This window comes from Podarcis melisellensis (genome assembly GCF_964234715.1).
Source record: "Podarcis melisellensis genome assembly, chromosome: 4".
NCBI classification, from domain to species: domain Eukaryota; kingdom Metazoa; phylum Chordata; class Lepidosauria; order Squamata; family Lacertidae; genus Podarcis; species Podarcis melisellensis.
This window is the reverse complement of record NC_138531.1, coordinates 49,713,541-49,738,240: the sequence shown is the minus strand read 5'-3', so window position 1 is coordinate 49,738,240 and position 24,700 is coordinate 49,713,541. Positions and strand designations below refer to the sequence as shown.

The 24,700-nt window shown below is 41.2% G+C and overlaps 3 protein-coding genes across 3 annotated transcripts; all 3 read right to left on the bottom strand.

The window, feature by feature from the left end:
* Positions 1-495: 495 nt before the first annotated feature.
* LOC309368597 (trefoil factor 3-like) lies at positions 496-4,814 on the bottom strand. The gene is made up of 4 exons (XM_081908816.1): positions 4,670-4,814; positions 2,979-3,125; positions 1,549-1,698; positions 496-747 (listed from the first exon to the last, which is right to left on the bottom strand). Exons 1-4 carry the CDS (start codon positions 4,749-4,751, stop codon positions 740-742), a joined length of 387 nt encoding a protein of 128 aa, XP_081764942.1. The 5' UTR covers positions 4,752-4,814; the 3' UTR covers positions 496-739.
* Positions 4,815-8,540: 3,726 nt separating this feature from the next.
* On the bottom strand, positions 8,541-16,923 carry LOC309368590 (uncharacterized protein). Its single transcript, XM_081908802.1, has 6 exons — positions 16,722-16,923; positions 13,519-13,646; positions 12,628-12,780; positions 11,913-12,068; positions 10,384-10,530; positions 8,541-8,884 (listed from the first exon to the last, which is right to left on the bottom strand). Exons 2-6 carry the CDS (start codon positions 13,598-13,600, stop codon positions 8,712-8,714), a joined length of 711 nt encoding a protein of 236 aa, XP_081764928.1. The 5' UTR covers positions 13,601-13,646; positions 16,722-16,923; the 3' UTR covers positions 8,541-8,711.
* A 2,132-nt stretch (positions 16,924-19,055) lies between these two features.
* Positions 19,056-21,210, bottom strand: LOC309368815 (trefoil factor 3-like; the record flags this gene model as incomplete). The annotated part of the gene is made up of 3 exons (XM_081909123.1): positions 21,065-21,210; positions 19,731-19,877; positions 19,056-19,063 (listed from the first exon to the last, which is right to left on the bottom strand). Exons 1-3 carry the CDS (start codon positions 21,129-21,131, stop codon positions 19,056-19,058), a joined length of 222 nt encoding a protein of 73 aa, XP_081765249.1. The 5' UTR covers positions 21,132-21,210.
* Positions 21,211-24,700: the final 3,490 nt, after the last annotated feature.

The window sequence follows — 24,700 nt, the reverse complement described above, 5'->3', positions numbered from 1 at the left end:
AAGGTATGGTTCATGTAAAGTAAGGAGGGGGTTGAGGAAGCAATATCAGTGGATTCTATTTCAGACAAGTTTGAAACTCTGTAATGGAGATGTGCGCCTTCTGGGCCTCAGGACAATGGGAATATGAACATGTCCTCTTGTCTGATTATAAGTGTTTCTTATTTAATTTTTTCCTCCCAAATGTGGAAAAGCAGCTTCTATCGCAAGGGGAGTACTTAACCAATTAATACCCAACATGGAGCAACTGACTCACACATATGCCGAGTGCATTGAAAACGATAAAGACCAGTAAGTAGCAAACTTCCCTGTTGTATGCAGAACCTTTGTATTCCAGCTACAGAGGGGGATGGGCTAGATGACCGTCAGAGTTCCCTTCAACTCTGCAATGCTATAATTCCAGAAATAAAGAGATGCTTCAAGCAGCCTGATGCTTTAAAAAGAGGCAGTTGTTGGCTGCATTAATATATACAGAAAAAAGTCCCACAAAATCAATAATTAAAGTTTATTATAACCTTTTATTGCTTTGAAAAGATGCCAAGCACTAATATTGTGAGCAGTGGGAGACAAAATATGTAAATATGTGATTAATTGTGTTATTGTGGGAATGCAAAGGCAAAGCAAAGTGTCGTGGAAGTCAGAATTACAAGAGCACAATGTGCATGATGACATGTTTTCCTTTTTGAATTGTTCCATTGGCAGAGATGCTCCTTGTGCAAATGTCCGTTTCTGAAGCTTCGTTTTAACATTCTGAAAAGGCAATAAAAACAAAAAGTATAAGAACTGGGGTAGTTTAGCTCTCCCTTGTCCACCTCCATCAAATCAAATGACAGCAGGGGTAATGTTCCGTGGTAGCTGTCTTTAATATTCTGCCCCCCCCAAAAAAAAATATGTTGTACTCAGTTACGCATACTTATACAGACCATGGGGCTAATCATTTGCTCCCCTCATGCAAGAGAGGAAGCAGGGGCACTGTGCCTGACCACACCCGTCACATTCCTGCTGGTCTATTGCTGCACCCCTCCATGTGTTTGGGCTGACTCTTTGCAGCAGACAGCCTGCTTGACTTGTGTGGGCTTCCTGTGTGGTGTGGAATCTTAGAGGATCAGGGTTCTAGATCATTTAAAATTGCTGTACAAGTACAAAGGCTCCCTGCTGAAGACATCCAGCCCAAATGCATGGAAGGCTGCAGGGATAAGCTATCCGTAAGCAACAATGGGTGGGACCAACAAGACTGTCCCTATCCTCACCCCAGGACTAGAATTACTGCCCTCCCTGCTCATACCAATGAACTTGCATGAGGGATAGTAACCAGATTTGGGGAAGGGTGTATGCAGTTATTCTAAAGCTTTTCGCATCAGATTTCTTTCCATTTGCACTTCTCCTGTGCTACAGATTGCTTGCATGCTCATGCTGAAAGGCATTTACTATTGACTGGTAGTATAGTCTCTTGAAGATATAATGTGCAACTAAATACAAGTAGTAGCACATGCCTCAGTACAAAATTTTGTTCCATTTGTGCAAAGGGGGCAAATATGTTTGTTACATTACCTTCTGCTACCTCAACATGGAAGAAACACCATGGAACTGCGGGGGGACGGGACTCAAAACAGCATCCTCTCTCTTCACATGCAGCAGCAGAGATTCCTGGGTATCCACAATTCTTCCTGACTTTCACCTCTGAAGGACATACCTTTTTATCTGTTTTGAATAGTTACCTGATGATTAGTGTATCAAGGTCACAGTGTTGCTCGTAGTCTTTGTCTAGCTGATGCTGCTTTTATTTGAGCTCAAGATACATGAACTATTTTGTGATTATATATGTATATATATAAAAATTTAAATGTCCAGTAGCACCTTAGAGACCAACTAAGCTTATACCAAGAACAAATTTAGTTGGTCTCTAAGGTGCTACTAGACAATTTATTTTATATATTTTATATATATATATATATATATATATATATATATATATATATATATATGCTTTCGTAGATTTTATATATATATAAACTGTGTCAGAGCAGCCCATCATCTGCTTGTACTTATATAACCACGTTATCCTTAAGCAGCTGTGGGAATAGGCTATCTGGTGTACTGTACACAGCTTAGGTATTTTATTAATCCTTCATACCTAAAGGTTCATCATAAACAAAAATGGTGTGCTTGCTATCTAGCTACCTATCCATCATCTATCTATCTATCTATCTATCTATCTATCTATCTATCTATCTATCTATCTATCTATCATCTATATCTATATCTATATCTATTATCTATCTATCTATCTATCTATCTATCTATCTATCTATCTATCTATCTATCTATATCTATCATCTATCTATCATCTATCATCTATCTATATCTATCATCTATCTCCTCTTGAGTGAGATGGGCGCACAACCCCAGAGTCTGGCAAGACTGGCCCGTACGGGCAGGGGTACCTTTACCTTTACCTTTTTATCTATCTATCTATCATCTATCATCTATCTATCTATCTATCTATCTATCTATCTATCTATCTATCTATCTATCTATCTATCTATCTATCTATCTATCTATCATCTATCTATCTATCATCTATCTATATCTATCTATCTATCTATCTATCTATCTATCATCTATCTATCTATCTATCATCTATATCTATCTATCTATCATCTATCTATCATCTATCTATCTATCTATCTATCTATCTATCTATCTATCTATCTCTATCTATCTATCTATCTATCTATCTATCTATCTATCTATCTATCTATCTCTATCTACTTTCTCTCAGGTTCTGGCATGAAGTCTAACATCAGGCAGGGTTCCAGTGACTGAGAAACAGTGGTTTTTCATATTTCCTTAGACAGTTTCTATGTTTACCTATAAGACAAGACTAACTGAATGCCTGATAGCAGAATTCCATCCCTCTGACCTGTGTATCATTTTTAGCATCTCAGAAAAGCCAGGTATGCTTCAGAAAAATACATTACATTTTGGGGGGCTTGGAGCAAAGCACCAGGGCACTCCTGCAACTTCAGAACTGAAGCAGCACCCGGCATCCCGGCATTGCTGGGGAGTGATTCCAGGAGGTCCACAGTTAACTCTTGCTTTGGGATCAACATGACATCGGCATTCCGCTGTTGAGAACAGAAATCATGGTTAGCTCTTTCCTCATGAGAACATGGTAGTCTCTGGCAGGTCTCATTGACCTTTCAATGGGAATTTCCTTCTGTTCAGATATTTGCCTAAATGTAGCCCTCAGTTGAACACCCAATGGCTAAAAGAGGGGAGGGGCACAGGTATGCATGCAAACCCCAGCCCTGTGAGCGCTGGGTTGAGCAGGAAAGTCTCTGGAGCTGAGCTGGCCTTTGTGAGGACAAGACTCTCCCCCCCTCTTCCACCCCAATTTTCAGTTCCTGCAGGTTCAGGCTCAGTGGTTGAGAGGGTTCATGAATATTCTATCTAATAAGAATGCAAATAATTTGTTTAGATCTCCTCTCATAATAGTGATGCCAGGGGTTTAGCCTGTTGAAATCATACGACCCGTTTCCAGTAATCTTAGAAGACTTTATTATTTTATTTTTTATTACATTTGTACATTGCCGTATACACACAAGTCTCAGGGTGGTTCACAACATAAAATCACAATCTGAAACAGCAAAATACATAATAAAAACAAAAACAACCCAATAATCACCCTCTCCCCAACACATTTTAAAAGGGCACCTTTGTGAATTTGTGTGTGATAGGTAATTTCCCTGCAGGTAATTCCTATGGGATTTGGGGTTATATTTTATCCCTCTCTCTTAGGTACCACGTCATAAGCAGCACCTGTATGGGACAGCTCTTGTACCTTTGGCAATACCCCTCTAAGGAGGCAAATTGCTAGGTATTTAAAAGATTCTGAATGCAGGTTCATGATGCACATTTGCATTATGTACATATCCCAATGTATATGTAGAGATTTTAGATTTTAGATCTATAAGAAAATGAAGGTGGTAGGTGACTCAGGTCTCATTGGTGATATGCTTTTGCTGCAGTCCCAGCAGCCCTGTAAGTAAAGTTTTTTTTAAAAGATTTTTTTTTTAAGAAAAGAAAAGGTGCAGGAGATCTAAAAGAGTGCAAACAGCTCAGGGCCTAGTTCCCCCTGGGCCACCCCTAAGAACACCAATGCCCTTAACCCCTGTTTTTGGAATGCTGTAAGTGGGCATTATTTTGTTACCCTTAGGGGAGCTAAGGCTTGTGGATTTCACTAATGGTCTGCAACCTTTCCCTCCTGCAATTTGAGCTCTCGGACGTGGCTGGTTCCATTTTCCAAGTAACTTGGCTTAGCTTCAACTGTAAAAGTCATCGCTGATATCACTGAAATGAATTGAAATTTTTCTATTGCCCACTCAACGGAACGTAACCCTTTACTTCCTTATGGGGCAGGGGGAGAAACCTTCCATATTTTATAGCTGTTACGCAGTTTGATGTGCACTCTTACAAAATATATCTAATGGATTAAGGGACTTCATTGTGCTTCTCTTAATGTTGGCAAGAAGTTGGCCTTAAAGTTTCTCAACAGCAGGGACAAGTTCATCCAATTCCGAATATTGGCAAGTTGAATAGGCAACATATGCCTTCATTCCATTAATGCACTATAAGGAAGGATAATCTAAGCAGCTCTTAAGGTACTTACGTGGAGGTTTCTTGTCATCGGCCAATGCACCAAGTCCTAAAATTAAAATGAGTGAAAGTATCCAGACCCCCTTCTGCTCCATCGTAGCTTCCAGCTCTTGGTAAGCAAGCTTTAAAATCAAGGAAAGTACCTCACAGTCCCTATGGGCCTTATTTTATACCGCAATTAATGTTTGTGTTCAACAGTCTGATAACAAGTTTTCAGCCATGCTCCACCTCAAGTATCTCTCTTCATTTGATTAGAAAATGTAACTAAGGGGTTTTGCATACGTGTGTGTGTGTGTGTTTGGCAACATATGAGGTGGTGCTACCTGGGTGGTAGGAATCAAATGAAAGTAGATAAACGATATTGGTCAGGCATTGTTGATTACCTCAGAGGAGACATTAGTCAGCATTCCAAACATCTGAGCAGCTTCAACTATTTTAGAAAGCTAAATAGACATGCATAAAAGGAAGTGTTGCTTTTTAGCCATAGTTTGTATTTCTGCATCAGATTTAGACCAGTACAAATAGCAATATTCAGCCCTAAATCAAAATTCATAAGAAGTTTTTCTGATCAAGGCAATTCTTCGGGACTACTTACATTCACCCATGAAATTATCCAGGTTTTCATAGTATTATGTTTTAAAAATAATAAAGATGCTAGAATAATGTTTAACATTATGAAAAAATCAGAATATGATTTTAAGTTTCAGAATTTCGACCCTCGTCAAACTTTTTTCTTTCTTTACTCAAGTTCTATCTTTTGTTGATTCATTTTAAGGCAATAGGGTAAGGTGCCAACTTGCTAAACGTTTCTCTTCATTCGCTTCTTTGTTTGCTCCTGAATGTTCACTCTGCTGTGTAGTTCCATTGCTCCTGAATTCCAGTTTAATTAGAGAATTTCTGAAATTAGTTCTAGAACTGGAACACAAACAGTTTGCTGCGGCTATCTATTCCTTCAATTTGTTTACATTCTTACTGATGCACCTGTATGCTTTGGTTATGTGCTGCAAAAAAACTGCAGTCTGGATGTGATCGTGCGCAGAACTGCACAATAATTCTTTTTATTCCAGTTGTGGTTTTTTTTTTTACAGATGCCCAAATGCACTCTGTCTCCTACACATTAAAGGTAGAAACAGAAAGAAATAAGGAAGGAAGGTTGTGGTTGTGGGGGGTGAATCTAAGGGACTAAAGGGCACAGCAGAAGCCCCAGGCACTTCCCTTGTCCCTTCTCCCAGTCTGTCTGTCCTTTTTCCTTCCCATTCTTTCGCTTCCTTCTCTCATACTGGCACAACCTGTCTGTCTGTCTGTCTGTCTGCCATCTACATTCATACCTCGGGAGTCGAATGGAATCCGTTCCAGAAATCCATTCAACTTCCAAAACGTTTGAACCCAAGGCACGGCTTCCTACTGGCTGCAGGAAACTCCTGCAGCCAATCGGAAGCTATGGAACCTGCGTTGGACTTTCGGGTTCCAAAAGAACATTCACAAACTGGAACACTCACTTCCAGGTTTACAGTGTTTGGGATCCAAATGTTTGAGAACTAAGCTGTTCGAAAACCAAGGTACGACTGTATTTCATCTCTTTCCATTTCCTTTCTCCCCCTCTGGCCTTGGCTATTGCCTCACTCTCTAACCAACCTCTGCTCCCATGTTCTGCATACATTGGGAGTTGCCAGGCTCAGGCCATCCAAAAAGCTATATGACTGCAGTTGGGGGGTAGGCTGTACCACCAATGCCCCCCCAGTCAGACTGAAACCCCCATGTGACTTCTGGGACTGCAGCCCACAGTTTGAGAAATACTGCAGTATAAAATATATTTCAATGGGAAAAACGAAGATCTTTGCTCCTCGACTGGCAACAGGGCAGAAAATATCTGTGATTTGTGTCATAGCTCTGATACGCTATCAGTGGAGGTCACTGCTGTAGTCAATTGTTAACTATTCCTCTTATCTTTGAGTTGGCACTTTGTATGCCTACACTCCCCTTAGCATGTGAGGACTGCGCAACGGAGGCCACTGGATTTTGTAACTGTGTATGTAAATACAAGTCTGGTACCTCCAACAAACAGTTTAATCTGATATGGGCTTAGATACGTTTTTGAAACAGCTGCAACATAGAGCTGGTAACTCCTTACAAAAGTGATTATCTTTGTTACAACAGCTCCATTACATTTTTTTTTCAACACTGTTTCAGTTAGAAAACAAGAGTTTGGGGAGGATGTCCTCCTTAGAGCTGGTTTTCAGGCATAACGAGAAAGCTCAGTGTGCCATCTCTTTCCCTTTATGATTCCCTCTCCTTTCTATTTTTATGGGGGCATATGTAGAAGGTGCTCTGTACCCTAACTTTCAGGCTTCCTTTCAATGTAGTAATGACATCTATGACCAATATCTTGCTATCTGAGTGGCTTTGGACATTGGAGAAGTGTTGTTAGCTAGATGTGCCTTTCAGCTGACAGCATGCAGCACTGCTTGAAACAGTTGAAGGGGAACTTGCACAGGGAAAGTTGTGCAAGAATTAGCTTCATCTGTCTACAGCCCATGACATTTCCACTGGACAACTTCTCCTTTAGATGTTACCGAGGATCACTGAGAGTTGGATGTAGAAGTGTCTTCATTGGTGGAACTTCTGAAGGTTACCTTCAGAAGGAATAGCTATTTCAGATGGCAAGGAATCTTTTTCAGTCCTCATGGAGGAGGAGAAGAAGAAGAAGAAGAAGAAGAAGAAGAAGAAGAAGAAGAAGAAGAAGAAGAAGAAGAAGAAGAAGAAGAAGAGTAGTAGTAGTAGTAGTAGTAGTAGTAGTTTGGATTTGATATCCCTCTTTATTACTACCCAAAGGAGTCTCAAAGCGGCTAATATTCTCCTTTCCCTTCCTCCCCCACAACAAACACTCTGTGAGGTGAGTGGGGCTGAGAGACTTCAGAGAAGTGTGACTAGCCCAAGGTCACCCAGCAGCTGCATGTGGAGGAGTGGAGACACGAACCCAGTTCACCAGATTACGAGTCTACCACTCTTTACCACCACACCACTCTCAACTCTCAAGTGAGCAGATTCCAGTGGCAGACAGGGTCCAAGAGAACAATGGGTGGAGTAATAGATGTGAATGTCTCTTACCTTTGTAGGCTACATTCCAACCCGCCAAATGTCAGAGGGTTCTGTTGCTATTTGCATATCTAATGAGGGTAAATTCAAGTTGCCATTCCAACCACCACCACACCCAGCACCAAACGTGTTTAGAAGATGAGAGTGTAGGAATTTACATGCTCAGTCGCATGTGTACAGCTCACTGCTACATGTGAGGTTGTGTGGATTGATATATTAATCCAATGCTAGTGCTAGACAGAATGTCCGTTTTCTGAGAGTTAGAATCCCACTTTCTCTAATAATACTTTTGTGCCTCTGAACCACCTTATCCTTGGCTATTAGCAACACTGGGAGATGGGTGTGGGATCTGCTATCTGACTAAAAATTGGCTCCTGGTCATATAACCCCATGAGGGTTTGCTGGAAGATGATGCCTAACCTTCGCAGCCCACAATAGGTTGTTGAGGACTCAGCCCGCAGATAGCTGTATATTTCTATCCTTCCACCACTCTACCACCACCCCCAGCTTATATTTTTGACAATTCCATTGTTTCATCTATTTTTCAGCAGTTGTGGAAACAGGGTGTCTGGGGAAGCGATTGCACAACAAACTCCATATATGTCTATTTGATCCTCATTCCAAATGTATTAATTTAGTTGCATGAACTGGCTGATGCTGGGCTAATCTTAGTCTCTCGAGCCTCCCACTGTTATTTATTATTAATGATTATTTCTAGTACATATGCTCACATTCTTCCTACTGGAGAAATTAGAACTAGTGTCAGACAACCCAACAAAGATGAACACTGGATATTTTGATAGTTTAATATATTTTAGCATAGCATATGAGGACTCCTTCTTGCTATTTATACATATGGGAATGGAAAAGGTGAGACAAAAATGTAGTTCAAGGGAAATCCTGTGGTCCCTTATTCTGCAGAGCATCCTCTTCAGCCACCCCAAACAACTTCCAGTTCTTCATAGTGAAAAATTCCCTTGCCTCGCCAAAGGTTCAAAGCACCAGGGAACATTTTGGGCATACTGGTAATGTTCAAAGCAGCATCCTTTCTTCAAGCATTCGTCAGCAGAGATGCCAGGGAATCCACAACCCACCCTTTTGTTTGGTGCCATTCCACACATCTTGGGAGGTCCTTAAAATGATGAAAAAGAATGAGAAAGAAGAACTTTTGACTCAGAGTTTTTTGTTTTTGATTTGTTTTTTTAAAAAGTGAAGCTGCCCCATAATTCCTCTATGAATGTGAATCAGTTTTTGTCTATATTATATTATAGTACTCTCACACAAGCTGATGAGGTTCTGAACCATACAGCTTTACACTGCGGGGGGGGGGTTACTTTATGCTGTGAAAGGCTGAAGACTCCAAAGGGAAGGAAGGAAGGAAGGAAGGAAGGAAGGAAGGAAGGAAGGAAGGAAGGAAGGAAGGAAGGAAGGAAGGAAGGAAGGAAGGAAGGAAGGATCCCTCTGTACATGGATGGGAGAAGCTTTCCTAACTATTAAATTAGATGCTGATCTACTTTAATAGCCAGGAAAGCTTCTGCACCCTGCAATGTAAATTTGTTCTTCTGCCTATTTCCTCCCAGTATTATTGGATATGTCTGAGTTCTAGAATGCATAAGATCCTGGTATGTTCTAAAGTAAAGGAAAAAGATACATTCAAATGAAAAATAAATGGGAAAGGCTTTTGATATAAAATACTCTGCAAACCTATTGGATCTTTAGTTTACTTCAATTTATTTCTACAACCACAAGTTGTTTTTACAAGATGTGCTATCAGGGCCAGCACTAGGATTTTTTTGGGGGGGGGGGGACAGAGCTTTGGCCAGGTGCCCTTCAGTTAGCTCCTCTTAGCATCACTCTGATACTCTCCCAAGCTTACCAGGAAACCGATGACAGTGGGTGTGGGTGGTTGGCAGTAGCGGTGGGCAGCTCTACCTTTCTGGCTCCTCCTCAGACCAGAGTTGTTAAGACAAGTACTAGATGAGAGAGTAGCAGCTGCTGCCATCTTAATCATTCCCAATGCCTCTGGGACTCACCCCGCTGTTTCTGTGATGGGGTGGGGTCCAGAGGCATTAAGGTGAATGAAGATAGCACCTGACCAGCACATCTCTTCACAGTGCTTGTCCAAAAAGATTTTTGTGTTTTTTTTTACAAATAAAATAATTGAAGCTGGAGTCAGCTGACACTGGGGCTGGAGATATGCTGTCATATCCTATACACACAGAATTGAAGTGGTGGGGAGAAAAATGTGCAACTAAAAAAATTTAAAATGGCACAAGACTGTAGTTGCAGCCCAGTGTCCTTGGAAACAGTTCCAGTAGCAACCAGACAATGCCTGTGCTAACACTGACTTGCCAAATACAATCAGAATATTCAAAATACAGAGGGCAAAATCCTAATAATTCCATTACTTTTATTTCTGGAAAATATGGATTTTGCAATAAAAATGTGATATCTCAACAATAAGTAAATGCAATATTATACTCCGTCCAATATTTTGGTATTCTCATTCCAGGACAGAATCTCTATGGATATGGATCAAGATGCTATCCCTACACTGCTCTATGTAGGCATACTTCATCCCTCTCTATTTCAGACACATCTGTTGTCACAAGCAAGTTGCTGCTCTGTTACCTGTTACGGAGGTTGGGTAAAAACACCACCGAGTACTAACAACATATGAATTGAAACAGCATCCTCTTCCTTGGCATTCCTCGGCAGTGATGCCTGGGTATCCACAGTCTTCCCTTGCGCTCATGTCCATTACACAATGCTGGGAAACTGTTCAGAAGAATGAATCATGTTACTGCCAGCCTTCTGTTACTTCTACCGATGTGCCTTTCATGTATTTATCTGTTTGGTTATTTTAACCATAGAATACACAAACCATTAAAAGACTTGTTATGGGCCATGACTTAGGCAGAAACAATTAAATGGTAAAAGGGTTGGGCCCAATCCTGTTTTCTCACTATCATGTCGATAGGAGTCCTCTTCTACATTGGACTGGAATTTAGAGGAGGCAGTGTTCTGAACAGAGATCATAGAATTGTAGAGTTGGAAGAGACCACAAAGGTCATCTAGTCCCATCCCTTGCAATGCAGGAATCCTTTCCCCAATGTGGGGCTTGAACTCATGACCCTGAGATTAAGAGTCTCATGCTCTACTGACTGAGCTATCCTCAGCCAGTGAGGCTTACTGTTGCCTGCCTTGTGCTCTCTTGGGGAAGAAACAGGCTGTGGAACAGGAACTCTCCTTTTCCATTAAGCAGTCCTCAATAGGTTCATGCCCTGGTTATCTCTCGCTTGGATACCTTTGAAGGTGACTTGGAAACTACAAGTAATTCAGAATGTGAAAGCTAGACTGGTGACTGCGAGTGGCCACCAGGACCATATAACACTGGTCCTAAAGTATCTTCACTGGCTTCCAGTACGTTTCCAAGTACAATTCAAAATGTTGGTGCTGATCTTTAAAACCCAAAACAGCCTCAGCCCAGTATATCCAAAGGAGCCTCTCCATCCCCACTGCTCAGCCCAGACACTGAGGTCCTCCGTCAAGGGTCTTCTGCTGGTTCCCTCACTGTGAGAAGTGAAATTACAGGGAACCAGGCAGAAGGCCTTTTTAGTAGTGGTGCCCTCCCTGTGGAATGCCTTCCCTTCAGATGTAAAGGAAATAAAGAACTACATAACTTTTGGAAGACATCTGAAGACTGCCCTGTATCGGGAAGTTTTTTTATGTTTGATATTTTACTATGTTTTACATAATAATAATAATACAGTGGTACCTCTGGTTACGTACTTAATTCATTCCGGAGGTCCGTTATTAACCTGAAACTGTTCTTAACCTGAGGTACCACTTTAGCTAACGGGGCCTCCCACTGCTGCCGCGCCGCTGCCACCACACGATTTCTGTTCTCATCCTGAAGCAAAGTTCTTAACCCGAGGTACTATTTCCGGGTTAGCGGAGTCTGTAACCTGAAGCGTATGTAACCTGAAGTGTATGTAACCCGAGGTACCACTGTAACAACAACAACAACAACATATTTGTGACAAAGCTATTGATTGTTTACGTGACACCAGGTTACATAAGAACTTAAAGGAACATGATTGTCAATGGGCTTATATATCCCCTCTTGAATTCGGAGAATATCAACACAAAGTCATTACCCTCATTCACTGGGGGATAGAAGCACATTGATGTGTCAGAAGCCTTTCGGTCAAAACAGCATCCAATCCTTTTGCACCTCTTGCGTGTGATCCCTTGATAGCCACAGTCCACTCTTGCTTGCGGTTCAGTCATTCTCTTTGCATATCGGAGTGAAGCTATTGGAAACCATATGCCATGTTTTAGGCAGCTTGTAATGTTGCTTTCAGCCTAGGTTGAGAAATAACTCCTTGTTGGCTTCAATGAAGCTCATCAAAACCAAAAACCAAGGACCTAAATCAAGGTCCTGGAGCTTAGACCCCACCCCCTGGCACAGAGCCCAAACAGCTGAAGGACTGCCTCTTCCCACTGCAGCCTGTCCCATGTGTTAAGATGCAAAGCCCTGCTCCAAGTACATTCTTTATCTGAAGTGTGCTGTAAAATGGCACAGGAGACCAGCTGCTCTGTGATGGCAACCAGGCTCTGAAATGCCTCCCCCAGGAAGCATGCTGGGCACATCTTTGGTTATTTAGCTATTCCATTTCATGCCTGCCCATCACTAAATTAATGAATCCAGAGTGAACAACTGGAGGAATTGTTTGCAAAATTTGGACAGCTGTGTTTTGGTTCTCATATTGTTGCAGAAAGTGTGGATTAGGTCATGTGATACGAATCTAATTTCTACCTTGTCCCTAGCTACTTCCCATTCCTTCCCCAAACCTTTCATGTATCATTTACCTCTTTCTCCAGAAGGTTTGAAGCACCATGGGACATCAGGCACAGTTGCATCAAAGCAGCATCCCTTTTCTGTGCATTGCTCTGCAGTGATGCCCGCAGAAGTGGAATCACACCTCTTTCTAGCCTGGACATCCATCAGACATTGGCATGCATCTGTTTGGAAGGAATTGCTACATTTGGAGCAACCATATTTACCATTCCATTGTAAAGTAACCAAATGTGGGGTGGACAGTTGGTGTGTCATGTTGTGAGCTGGGTTTATAGAAAATAAATCATGTGGTCCCTTAATACTTTGCATTTCTTCATGGATTCAAAATATCTCAACCAATTCACAAGGCTCCTATCTCCTATTGTGAAGAGTCTATCTGGCTGTAACTAGTTGAGCTTTAATGTGAGAGTTTGGGATAAGAATATGCAGCCTATAAGTAACAGGAGCTTAACATTACAACAAGCAAGAAGTCTGCTGCACATCCATAAGATACCTGCCTCACAGGGGCTGGTACAGTCGCCTTGTCTTTGGTGCCAACATTATCATTTTATACAAACCGATGTTTGATCAGCAAGTGTGGATTGTCTTCTGTTCTCTTTGTCAACAGTAATGGCGACAGTGGTTGGGTGGGTGTCTATAGGACACGGGACTGTAGCATGGGTTTATGAAGCTATAATAAGAATGCCTAAAGCAATTTATGGACTTCAACAGTGGCACTCAAGGTTATCCTCAGTTGACCTCACATAGAGAGAAAGAAAATAATAATTTCTTCTATGGGAATTATTTAAGTAACAATTTATAGATGACTGCATTTGCCTGTTGTTTCGTCACTTTGCTGTTCGTCACTAACTTGGCTTCTTTTGTTTATTAAGAAACAGATATTATATGCAATATATACTTACATGGTGGATGTCTTCTATTTTGGGAACAGACAGATCCTAAGCACAGGGCGGCAACCAACAATAACCATTGCTTGCATTCCATTGCTATATCCAGCTTGTTCACTTTAATACTTTCCAAGAAAACTGATCTGAAATAACATATGTTTACATTACATTTATATCCCTAAATTAAAATAATACAAATACTTAAGCTGGTTCATTTATCGGTGAAAAAATGGTCTTCAATGGCAGATTTACGGTCCACAGGGTCCTGTGCTCAGTCCTTTTGGGAGGATCCTGTTTGTTCACCTAAATAAACAAGACTATGTCCAAAGTTATGATGGAGCTAAATGCATAATAATTGTCAATTAATCTGTCATAACCTACATTTTGTAATGCAGACCTTTGTAATGCTAAAATGGTTGAGCTCATTCAATGATCTTGAGTTATAGTCGAACGTTAGTAATGGACTCTTTTAAGGGTGTTGAACAATCTTTCACCAGTCACACTTGATATGGGTGAGGTTTAAAAATATTAATTGTCTCTACATTTGGGAATGTGGTACTCAAACCAACAACAGGCATGCAAAGTGCAGTGGGAGACTCTGATGATATGAAGTCCTCACTGTGACAAAATGCAGGAAGAATTGCAATTTAATTTATCTGTTATTTTTATTTAAAAAACAAAACAGGATCAGTTTCCTGAAAAGGAAAATGTGTGTGCAATATTCTACCCAATCAAAGCATGACACAGCCTACAGAGCTCAAACAGAGCAGGGGCAGATGTGATTTAGAATTATGAGCCTCAGAAATAAATGGTATGAGCATACACAGAGTGCACCTGTCTAGCCAATGAGGAATCTCTGTTTGCCTTTAATGTGATGATTCCACAACACTAACAAAGGCCTGAAATAAAAACTCTTTGGGTTGTATTCAGTGCTAATCCTGCTCTGAGTAGACCTGTTGAAATTAGTGAGCCTGACTAACTTAGGTCCATTAGTTTAATGGGTTTACTCAGAGAAGAACTGGCATTTGATTACATCCCTTCATTACCAGTCGGCCACATGATACATGGAATCATTGCTTCTCCTTTACCAAGGCAAGAAAAACAAGAAGCAAATAGCCCCAGCACCAAAAGATAGTAAGGATTGGGCAGGATTCGATCAATGAGTCACACCGATAGAAGCCTGCATAGGAACTTCTGCTAGTGCCTTAAGGTTTTCCTCCTCTCTACTCTCCATGGGCGTCTTCCACAGATCACAAATTGGCTCTTGGGGGTCAAGAGAAACCTTGGAAGAGCAGGCAGGAGAAGGCAAATGATTGTGTTGTTGGACTGATCTGCTCAGGGCTACACTGAATTCCTCCCACTGTGACGTAAAGGGAATCAAGGCCGTGCTCTGTGTGTTCCACTTCACCAGAGCTTAGAGCAATTCCAGTCCAGGTTGTACAAAAAGATTACAAGCCACACAGCATCCGTTGCTGGCCAGGCCTCATACTATGGTGCACTTAGTCTAAATGCTAATGCTAATCCTTTTTTCTTCTCTTTTTTGTTACTCTAGGACCAGGGCCGGATTTAGATTTGATGAGGCCCTAAGCTACTGAAGGTAATGGGGCCCTTTATATGTCCAGCTGTCCTTTGTCAACAACAAATTGTCACTGTTTTTTGTGTTGAATATATGTTAGATGGTAATTTATGGACCGAATAGGTATCTAAAGCCATTTGCACATAACAAAATATGTATTTTATAAAAGCAATTGATATAGAAATGAGCAAACCAGTGATATTTTAGGGAGCAGGCTGGCAGGCGGGGCCCATTACTTACATCATAGGAGCCTACACAACACTGTTGCTGTATGTAGGTTTTATTTTATTTGTTTTTTAGCTTATATTTTGGAAATGTACATCCAGGGGTTTTTTCCTTTAATCTTTTTTGGGGGCCCCCAAGACAGTAGGGCCCAAAGCTATAGCTTGTTTAGTATATACATAAATCCGGCACTGACTAGGACAACTATCTTCTAAAATATCTGTTTTAGGGGATAAGTTCCCCATGCTTTAAGTAAACTATATAAAATTATAAGACTGCTGAGTTATATAGTTACAGTCAATAATTGTTTAATACTTGCCACAAATGTTTCTGCCAGAAATTAGAACAGTATGGACTACAACAATGTAGCGCAGTGTTTTTATAAACACATCCAACAGGATAAAAGAAAAATGTCTTGATCCAGAGTATTCTGAGTAATTCTTGCTGGATTGGGTCCTTGTGACATTACTTTGAATCATAGAATCACATGTGGAAATTGAAAAGGAAAAAAGTTGTTGTGTATGTTCTATGGCCCTGCCAACAGACACTTAGCATTCTGTGGCCACTGAACATGTCCAAAACGTTTTGTACTTTCTTGCTTCTTTGTACTTCTGCTGATGCCTCCTCCTTGTGTGTGGAATAATGTCATATTGGCTACCTAAGGATCACCACTTGGAGGATGAGTTTGCTGTAGTGTTGCCATCTATTTGGTGAATATATGTGTACATGCCTCACATCTAAGTGCACAGATCTGTGGAATGGGACTACGAACAATGATAACACTCCAGATCTTGCTCTTGAGAGTCAAAAAAGTATTAACCTAAAGATATTATTTCCAAAATAGTATAAAAAGTTTTTTGAGGCATACATTTTAAGCATCATTTGAAACCATATGGCAATGATTTACTGTTAGGGTTCCAAGGAGTTGCTTAAGAGCAAGCAGGCAAATGCCTCCCTGCTCGGCTGTGAAGCCTTGCTTTTGATGCCAAAATTAACTTTATCTGTCCAGAGCGCCACTCTCCCGTGGCTGGCTCATTCACTGGCAGAATCCGTGAGTGGGCGGTCCTTAAACCTTTCCCAGCAAAGCAGTTTCTTGACGCCCAATCTGCACCTCCCCTCTCGGCGGGAAAGCTTACTGCGCAAGGAGGGTGTGGGTAACGGAGGGCCTCTCTCCACCCTGCTTTGCCCAGGCAAGGTGTCCTGGCACCGCCTCGGCTCCTCCGAGCCCTGAAGCTCCTCTCCACTGGAAGCGTGGTTCCTTTCCTCCGCTGAGGAGGAGCTGCTTCCCACGATCTTTGGGGGCTCTCTGTAATCCATCCGGCTTTTCCCCTCTCCCCCCTGAGCCGATGGCAGTTCCCTGGCATTTACATAAAGTAATGTGCAGAGTAAGTAAAAGAAATACGTAGAAATTTTGGCTTACTTGAAATGGTGAGAAGCTAGACATAAGTGGCTTGATTCTGGTGCTGCTAGACCTAGATGTTAGATAACAGAAAATTTCCTGTCTTCTTCAGTCCCAAGGATTATTCTTTGAAAAATGGCTTTTAGTTTGCAGATCAGCTTCTAATAGCCGTGATGTCACACCATGTCTGAACTGAGCATACAAGCTTCATTTTTTAAAAGGGCAAAGGACAAAGGGCTTTTTTATATGTGATAGTTCAAGCTTTGGGCAGAAGGCCAAGCTTCCCAAATGTTTATCTGCTGTTCAGCTAGTTTACTGTCCTACGAACAGATCCTATGAGGAATCCGATCCAGAGGAACAATCAGTACCCAGATATGTCATGATCTCTGGAGCTGTACTGGCATCCAGAGTCCGCCCAGGAGGAAGGGCTCTGTTTGGGAGGCAATAAACAGTCACCATCATCAGATGCAATGCTGAATGGCAGCACAAAGTTGTTGCCAGGCAGATAATCATTTGGGCGGAGAACATAAGGCAAGGCACATACCAAATTCACTGCTTCCCAGAAGATACTTCATGCAGTGTTACAGGCAACTTTGTTTTCAGTGCTGCATTTATGTACAGGTTAAGTAGGCTGAAGCCTAGGGCCTCTATATCCAGGGGGCCTCGCCAGCCAGCCCGCTCCCCAGAGGGCATTCTCCCCTCTCCCAAAATTGCAAACCCAAGACTTCATGAGAGGGCAGGACAACTTGGGCCTCTAAATCTAGGGGGCTTACCCGCTCCACAGACTCTCCTCTCCCAAAATTGCAAATCCAAGACTTCTTGCATGGGCAGAGCAACTCAGGCCCTTTGGGGTTTTTTTTAAGAATAACATTACAACTTCATTTTCCTAAAAAAATAATGCTTATTTCACATAAGGTTTACAAAGTTCAGTTATTGCATTTTATAAAATCACCATGGTATTTAACAATAATATATTGTGTCCTTTAGAGGAGAAATTATGAATTGCAGAATTTTAAATACCTGTTATCATCCTTGGCACTCTTCCATTTTCTTCTAGTTGTGAGGGTGGGGGATGGGGAGGGGCCTCACAAGTGGAGTAGCCTAGGGCCTCTCTTCATCTAAACCCAGCCCTGGTTGCTTTTGTTGGGAACCTTTGAAAATGGAACTGCAGCTGGTATCCATTGCAGCAAGATCAACTTGTCCTGCTGGTTCTGCATGGTCTATTATGGTCTGGCAGCACAAGCCACTCTACACTTCCATCACAAGATTAAGATGCATTTTTTGGTAGGTGATAATTTTGTATGGAGATACCAGACCAGATGCTAATGCTCCCTTACACTAGTATAGTCTACAAACCAGAGATGAGAAATCTGTGGTCCTTCATATATTGATGGTCTACAAATCACATTATCCCTGATTGTTGGGAATTAGAGTCCAACAACATTGGGAAAGCCACAAATTGCCCATCTGTGCTATAAATGGTGGCTGAGCTCAATAAAATGTGCAAAGATGGGGATGAATCAGTGGTGTAGCGTGGGGGGGGACGGCCGCACCGGGCACAATATCTGGGGGTTAGGGTTAGGGTGCGCAAATCCACGGGTTAGGGAGTGCAAATCCACGGGTTAGGGTGCGCAAATCCACGGGTTAGGGGGCACAAATTACTTGCCTTGACCCGGGTGCTGACAACCCACGCTACGCCACTGAATGAATGCACAACAGAGATACAGTTCATCCCTTATACAGCCAAGACTCCCTGGAATAAACCTCACTCTCCAGCCATTGTCACATGGAATGATCATAAACTCAGGGGAAACATAAAAGTAATTGGTGTGCATTTCTTTTTCTCTGGCCCACTGCCCCATTTTGACTGCAATTCTTTTTGAAAGATGAGTCAATCTTCGTCTTGTGTCCTTAACAACATCACTTCACACTCCCCTCCCCTCCTTCCCTCCCATCTCTGGGATAGCCTAAACATTTAAAGAGCAATTTACCATTTTGGGGGGGGGGGGGTTCTGAGAAAGCTCTGGTATTTTCTCTGTTTACCCATGTGGTATATTATGATGGCATTCTGCCCTCCAGAATCGCACCCAAAGTTGTTCATGATGTGCACCTGATTATTTTGGTAAACACTGAGTAGCCAGTTTTCTGAGCCAGTGCTTTCAAACAGACAGCAGCCAATCCTCTGGCAGAACAGAGCAAGGGCCACAGTGGGAAATGATTTCCCTACCCTAGAAAAACAGCTCTTCTAGCACATTTGATCTAAATTCTCCACAAATGTGCATTGGAAAGGCTTATTTCTTCAATATAGAAAAGTACTTGGCAGGCATGTATAGAAATGAGGGTGGGTGCATCTTACTAAATGTCTGAATTTGAAAGAAAGAGAAGGAAAGCAGAAATTAAGGACGCAACACACTTTTGCTTTGATTTATTGCTTCAGGAAGGAGCAAAGGGCTGAACAGTAGGGGGAGAATCAGAAGAAGTAATCTATAGCATGGTTTAAGTGGTTCAATTAGTCTCAGAATTCTGCAGGATCTCAGTTGCCAACATTGTCAAGAAACAGCTTCACGGTGATGAAGTGCCTTGTGCACAGCTTCTTCGTGTAGAGAAGTGGTTCCCACTATCACTGAATCCCTTCCTTATAACACACACTCTGGATGGAGAAAGTGAAAGAATAACATCAGCCACACAATCCACTTCATCAGAGCATTTCTCACCTCAAGCATTTTTGAAAAATTCTCATTTAAACATATTGATGCACATTCCAAACATTTCCCAAATGATCAACATAAAATAAACAGAATTTTATTGATGAGAACAGGTGATTTAGCTGCCACCCAAAAGAGCATTCCTTTCAATCTTTTTTAACCTCTTCCCTGCACAACACCAATACTTGTAATGTCAGAAGCAGACTAGCACAACTTTAAACTGATAACAAGACATTTATATTGTACTTTTATGTGCCAAAAATCACACACATTAAATGTATTTGACACTGGAATCCAAAAAAGAAATAGAGTTGTGGATACTAACCTTCTATTGAAATGGGTTTGAAGCACCAGGGGGCATCAATCACGTTTGAATCAAAGCAACATTGCCTTGCACTGCATTCAATTTCGCCAATGCCTGGGTAGCCACAATTTTCTCTTGATCTTGCTGGAACATTGCATTGTCCTGAAGCTGTTTAAAGCAAAGTTTGATATCAACAAGTTGTTTTCTGTGACGGAGATTATCACGAATGCTCTTTATATATGGCAAACAGCCAGCATATTAAACCAGAAGAAGGGAGAGTTCCCTGTTTGCCACACACACACAGCCCCCACTTCAGAATGAAGAATGAAAGCACAACTTCTTAAAGAAGCACCTGCCCTATCATTGCTCTAGAAAAGACAAAAAATTCTCTTCATTCATGAGAATAACACAATGGCCTGTTATGGCAGCAACATAGGTTTATTGATCAGAACTTTGTTGCTAGATTATTATGTGTGCAATAATAAGATCAAAATCAGTTCGAAAGCCTGATATATAGATAAACCAAATTTATTATTTTCAGACACATATTCAGCTTACCACATGGTTTTATTTGAGATATTACATGTCCAACATTGGACATGGGTATATTTGTTTGTATACTTGGGGGGAAATGCCATAATATGCCATATAACAAAAGATTCAGTAGCTGCCACAAATTCCCAGCTTTCATTCTTTTTATTCTATTTTTAATGAGCTAATTTGGTTAGTGTGGGCTGTATATTTGTTAAAGGAGCTTTAGAATATATGGACATTTAGAAGCCAGAAGCTGTCTATGGTTAGAAGACACAGCATCCATCCACTGCCACATGGAATGTCTTGGCACCATTTCCAGATCTTTTGCATGTCCCTGATTTCCGCCTGTCTGAGCAAACTTACCAACATCCTAAATGCCCTCTATGACAAATCTCCCCCCACCTCTTGTCCCCTTTAGAAATAACCAGAGAGTAAATGTGGGTGAGCTATTTTTTATATTCATATAATAAAATAAAACCAACTTCATAATATTCACATATTATTAAACACGCCTACTTCAGGTTTTCTAGGTTTCAAAATACAGGGTTTGGGGCTTAGAACATAAACATGAATGAAGCCTTCTTTATTAGAATCACACAGAAATGCATTCCTAGATCGCTCTCCAATACTGCCCCATCAAGACAGCCAGATCTAGCAATATATAAGAGAAAGTTCACCCGCCTTTTAGAACTGATATTTTGGCTGCAGTGCTACAAGCAGAACTGCAGAGACTTGCACCGCTAGTGTAGCTTCATTGTATGCCACTTGATTTTTCATATAATAGAAATGATAAAAGAAATACTGAAAATGCGTGCACTTACGCAGCAAGGCATTGCTGAGCCCTACAATGGTCAAAATGGCCAGAACCCAGATCATTTTGTTTCCCATTGCAGCGTCTGTGATCAGTCTCAAGGAAAGGAAGGTGGAGAATCTGTAAATGAGAACCACACCAGAGAGAGTTTTGTTTTATATATTGGCTGTGTTTGTTGGCTTGGTTTCATAGAATATTTGCCTAAGGTGGTGCTTTTTGGAATCCTGTTCCTGATATCTCTTTTTGATTAAAATTAGACCATTAACACATTTACCAGCATTCACTGTGACTGGTTTTCCCTGATAGCAGTTCTAAAAGAAAAGAAAACTGGTTCAGATATTAAACTTTGCTAAAGGCAGTTTACACATAGGCAGGTTCCACCCAAGGCTCCAGCGTTTACTCTTTAAATCCAGTGTGTCATGGGAGTGAGCTTTGGGATTAGACATACACCCTGTTTATTGGGATCAGACATACACCCTGTTTATACACCATTCATTGATGAGCCAGGGTAGGTAGAACACATGCAGTTGAAAAGAGATCCCCAGTATTATACAAACCCATGTCTGCCAAATGGATTGCTTTTGCCATTTTGATTTCCCCCTAGCTCTGTGAACATAAGTGGTATGAAAAGAGGTTGCTAGAGTGGGTCAAGTAATTCAGACAAGTGTCACCTGACAGATTCCCTCTGGTTGGCAGGATTAAGATAGATGGCCCTGAATGGCAGGTCTTTGCATAGCTATGGAAGTAGCCAGACTCTATCTGGAAGCAGTGTGCGTCTTTTTTCCTCCCACCTTTTCCCTACCTGTGGGGATGATGACTAAGATGCTCTCCATGTGGTAGTTCTGGTGGCTGCCCTAGAAATTGGATGCAGAGCAGTGAATTTGGGGCATCTATTGAAATTAAGCTGCCCCTTTAGTCAGTATATATGTGTAAATAAAACCATACATGGCAATAAAAATCACATATTGCAAAAAAAGCAAAACCACCCACTTCCAGTGAAATTAAAACAGGGTACACACTTAGTCAAAGGAATTCCGACCCTAAAGGCTTTAGGCAGCATGTGGAGACATGTTACAGCAGAGAGAAGTAGTTCTGGTAGTAATATTTCACCAGGTCTTTGGCATTGACTATATAGATAGATAGAGATGTATATTCCTTGGTTCTCTATTGTATTTCTCTGGTCAGAGGTGGTCATGCTGATACTTGCATTTGTCATTTTTAGCCATTTGTTTTTAATTTTTAAGCCATTTTGAAGCCATTGGAACAGAAAAGCAGTCTAAAAATACTAACATAATGTAACTACTAGATTACATTAAGGAAGAATTACATACACTCTGCGGGGTTGCTTCTCCCCTTCCCCCCATAAAGCCAAGAGATGCTCATCACAGGACTGCAATGTGTAATATTTCCAATTCTTAAACTCAAATTCTGGTTGCATTTTTTCAATCCAAAGTCAAAGCTGTGTACTCACAGTGGGTCTGGCTGCAGCTACCGCCTATAACCTTCCCTAAAGTTAAACAGCATATTTGACTTGCATACAGTGAAATAAATCTCTTAGATTTAATTCTAGAATAGAGAGACAAGTAGTTAGGTGCTGTTTGCTCATTGTTTCTTAGGGGAGAAAACACTGCAAAGATTTACCAGCAGGACTGACCACCCTAATTTAGGAAAAGAAGCTATTAGTACCAGAACTGTACCTGAATGTGGGATGGAGGGGGTGGGGAGCAGGATCACACCAGCATTATAAAGACTTATTTTAAACATTTATGGGGATGTGCATTGCAACTTCACCACAGCTGTACAATATTTAATGTATAAGATCAGTTTTAGTTCCCTGTGGTTTGTTAAAGTGTTCAAGATTCTCATTTACTTCTGGGACAAAGAGTGAACAATTGCATTTCTTATGTTTTATGAATTACTGTACACTTCTTGCAATTTCTTTCTCAGATCAAAGTACAACTAATCAATGGGAAACACAGTTGAGCAGAGAGGGAGCCTCCCAATTTCTTTCTTTTCTTTTCCTGATGGACTGCAACTCCCACCATTGCTCACTAATAGCCAAGCTGTCTGGGGCTAGGGAGAGCAGGAGTTCAACAATATTTGGATGGCTGCTGGTTCCCCTTCCAGTACTATCGTCAGTGTGTTTCCCATTGGTTTGCCCTGCTTTTATGTTAAACAGCAGTTTTCAAGAACTGTACGGCAACTCACTAACAATGAGAAACACTCTCCTTCACTTGTTGTCCCAGGAGTAAAGGCAAGAATTTGCAGGCATTTGTATGCTATGTTTTCATCTACTTTTCTGCATCCATTGTTGCATGAGATTTTCTAGGGTGTGAAATAGTTAACAAGCCCAACGGCTTGTACCAGAAGCCTTAAATGTGTTACTGCTTGTGAAATTTATGCCAGCTTAAGTGGTTTCTTCCCTTTCTAAATGCTTCCTGTGGCCACTGTCACAGTGTTCCATTGCGCCAGAAGCGGTTTAGTCATGCTGGCTGCATGACTTGGAAAGCTGTCTGTGGACAAATGCTGGCTCCCTTGGCCCGAAAGTGAGAGGAACACCGCAACCCCATAGTCACCTTTGACTGGACTTAACCGTCCTGTGGCTATAATGCAATCATGTGGCAATGTATGTGCTTTACATGGTGGTTTTGGCTGGTACCTCTGAAGCTGTTAAGCTACTTGTATAGTTCCTCCAAGAAGCTCAAGGTAACACAGTTCTCTCCTGTACGGTAAGTTAGCCTGAGACACAGTGGCCCAATCATATATTTAAAGCAACATCATATGACTTTGAATAGCCATGGCTTCTCCAAAGAATTATAGGAAGTGTAGTTCATTAAGTGTGCCGAGAATTGTTGGGAGACCCCTATTTCCTTCACAGAACTACAATTCCCACAGAACTGGGAAGAGGGATTCTTAAACCACATTGAAAATTGTACCTCTGTGACAATGCTGTCTAGTCTCCCTGCAACAAACAAGTTATCTGGTTATAGTCATATAGAAGGACACCAGTATTATTCACTAAGGATATAGGTGTGGAAATCAATCCACCATTTGCACACCACTTAACAAAGAGAAATATGCTAGTTTATTTATAATTTGTTATAAATACTGAGACGGTACACTGGGGCTGGATCAACATTGATTGTAAACATGTTTTTAACAATGTTATATAACTCTCAGTGCAGTTTTCCGTTGTCGAAAGCTCCCTGCTCTACAGCGCCCTCTGGTGTCACATTTCTATAACACATTTACAACCAACCAGTGTAGATTCGCTTTACAATCTAACTATACATAAGTTAAGGAATAGTGCATACATTCTGGGGCATGCCGCACTCATTTCTCTCATGTGCTGCTTCTGTAATGATTCTCCCATAAATGTGCAATTCTCCCACTATTAAAAAATGTGCCATTTGTAAGCTATATTTTTAGAATGAATTTTCATATTCCAGCCTTAAACATATCACAGCCTGCCTTGATGCTTCAGGCTGGGTATGTATGTATGTATGTATGTATTGAGCTTGCTTGCTTGCTTGCTTGCTTACTTCATTGCCTTAAGACTTTCTGTGGTAACTCTCCTCTCCTGGGTATACTCTGTGAACCTAGATCACTACTTGTTCAATAATTTTTGGGTTATACAAAATGGCCA

Bases quoted from the DNA above. Each gene is read 5' to 3' on its own strand.
- LOC309368590 (XM_081908802.1), bottom strand. From the start codon at position 13,600: ATGGAATGCAAGCAATGGTTATTGTTGGTTGCCGCCCTGTGCTTAGGA. The intron at 12,781-13,518 runs GTAAGTATATAT...CCTTCCAAACAG, and splicing joins AAATAGAAGACATCCACCAT to ATGCATGCCAATGTCTGATG. The intron at 10,531-11,912 runs GTAATGACTTTG...TCTTCTGAACAG, and splicing joins CTATCCCCCAGTGAATGAGG to TTTCCCAGCATTGTGTAATG.
- LOC309368597 (XM_081908816.1), bottom strand. From the start codon at position 4,751: ATGGAGCAGAAGGGGGTCTGGATACTTTCACTCATTTTAATTTTAGGA. The intron at 3,126-4,669 runs GTAAGTACCTTA...TGTTCTCAACAG, and splicing joins CGATGACAAGAAACCTCCAC to CGGAATGCCGATGTCATGTT. The intron at 1,699-2,978 runs GTAATGTATTTT...TATTCAAAACAG, and splicing joins TGCTCCAAGCCCCCCAAAAT to ATAAAAAGGTATGTCCTTCA.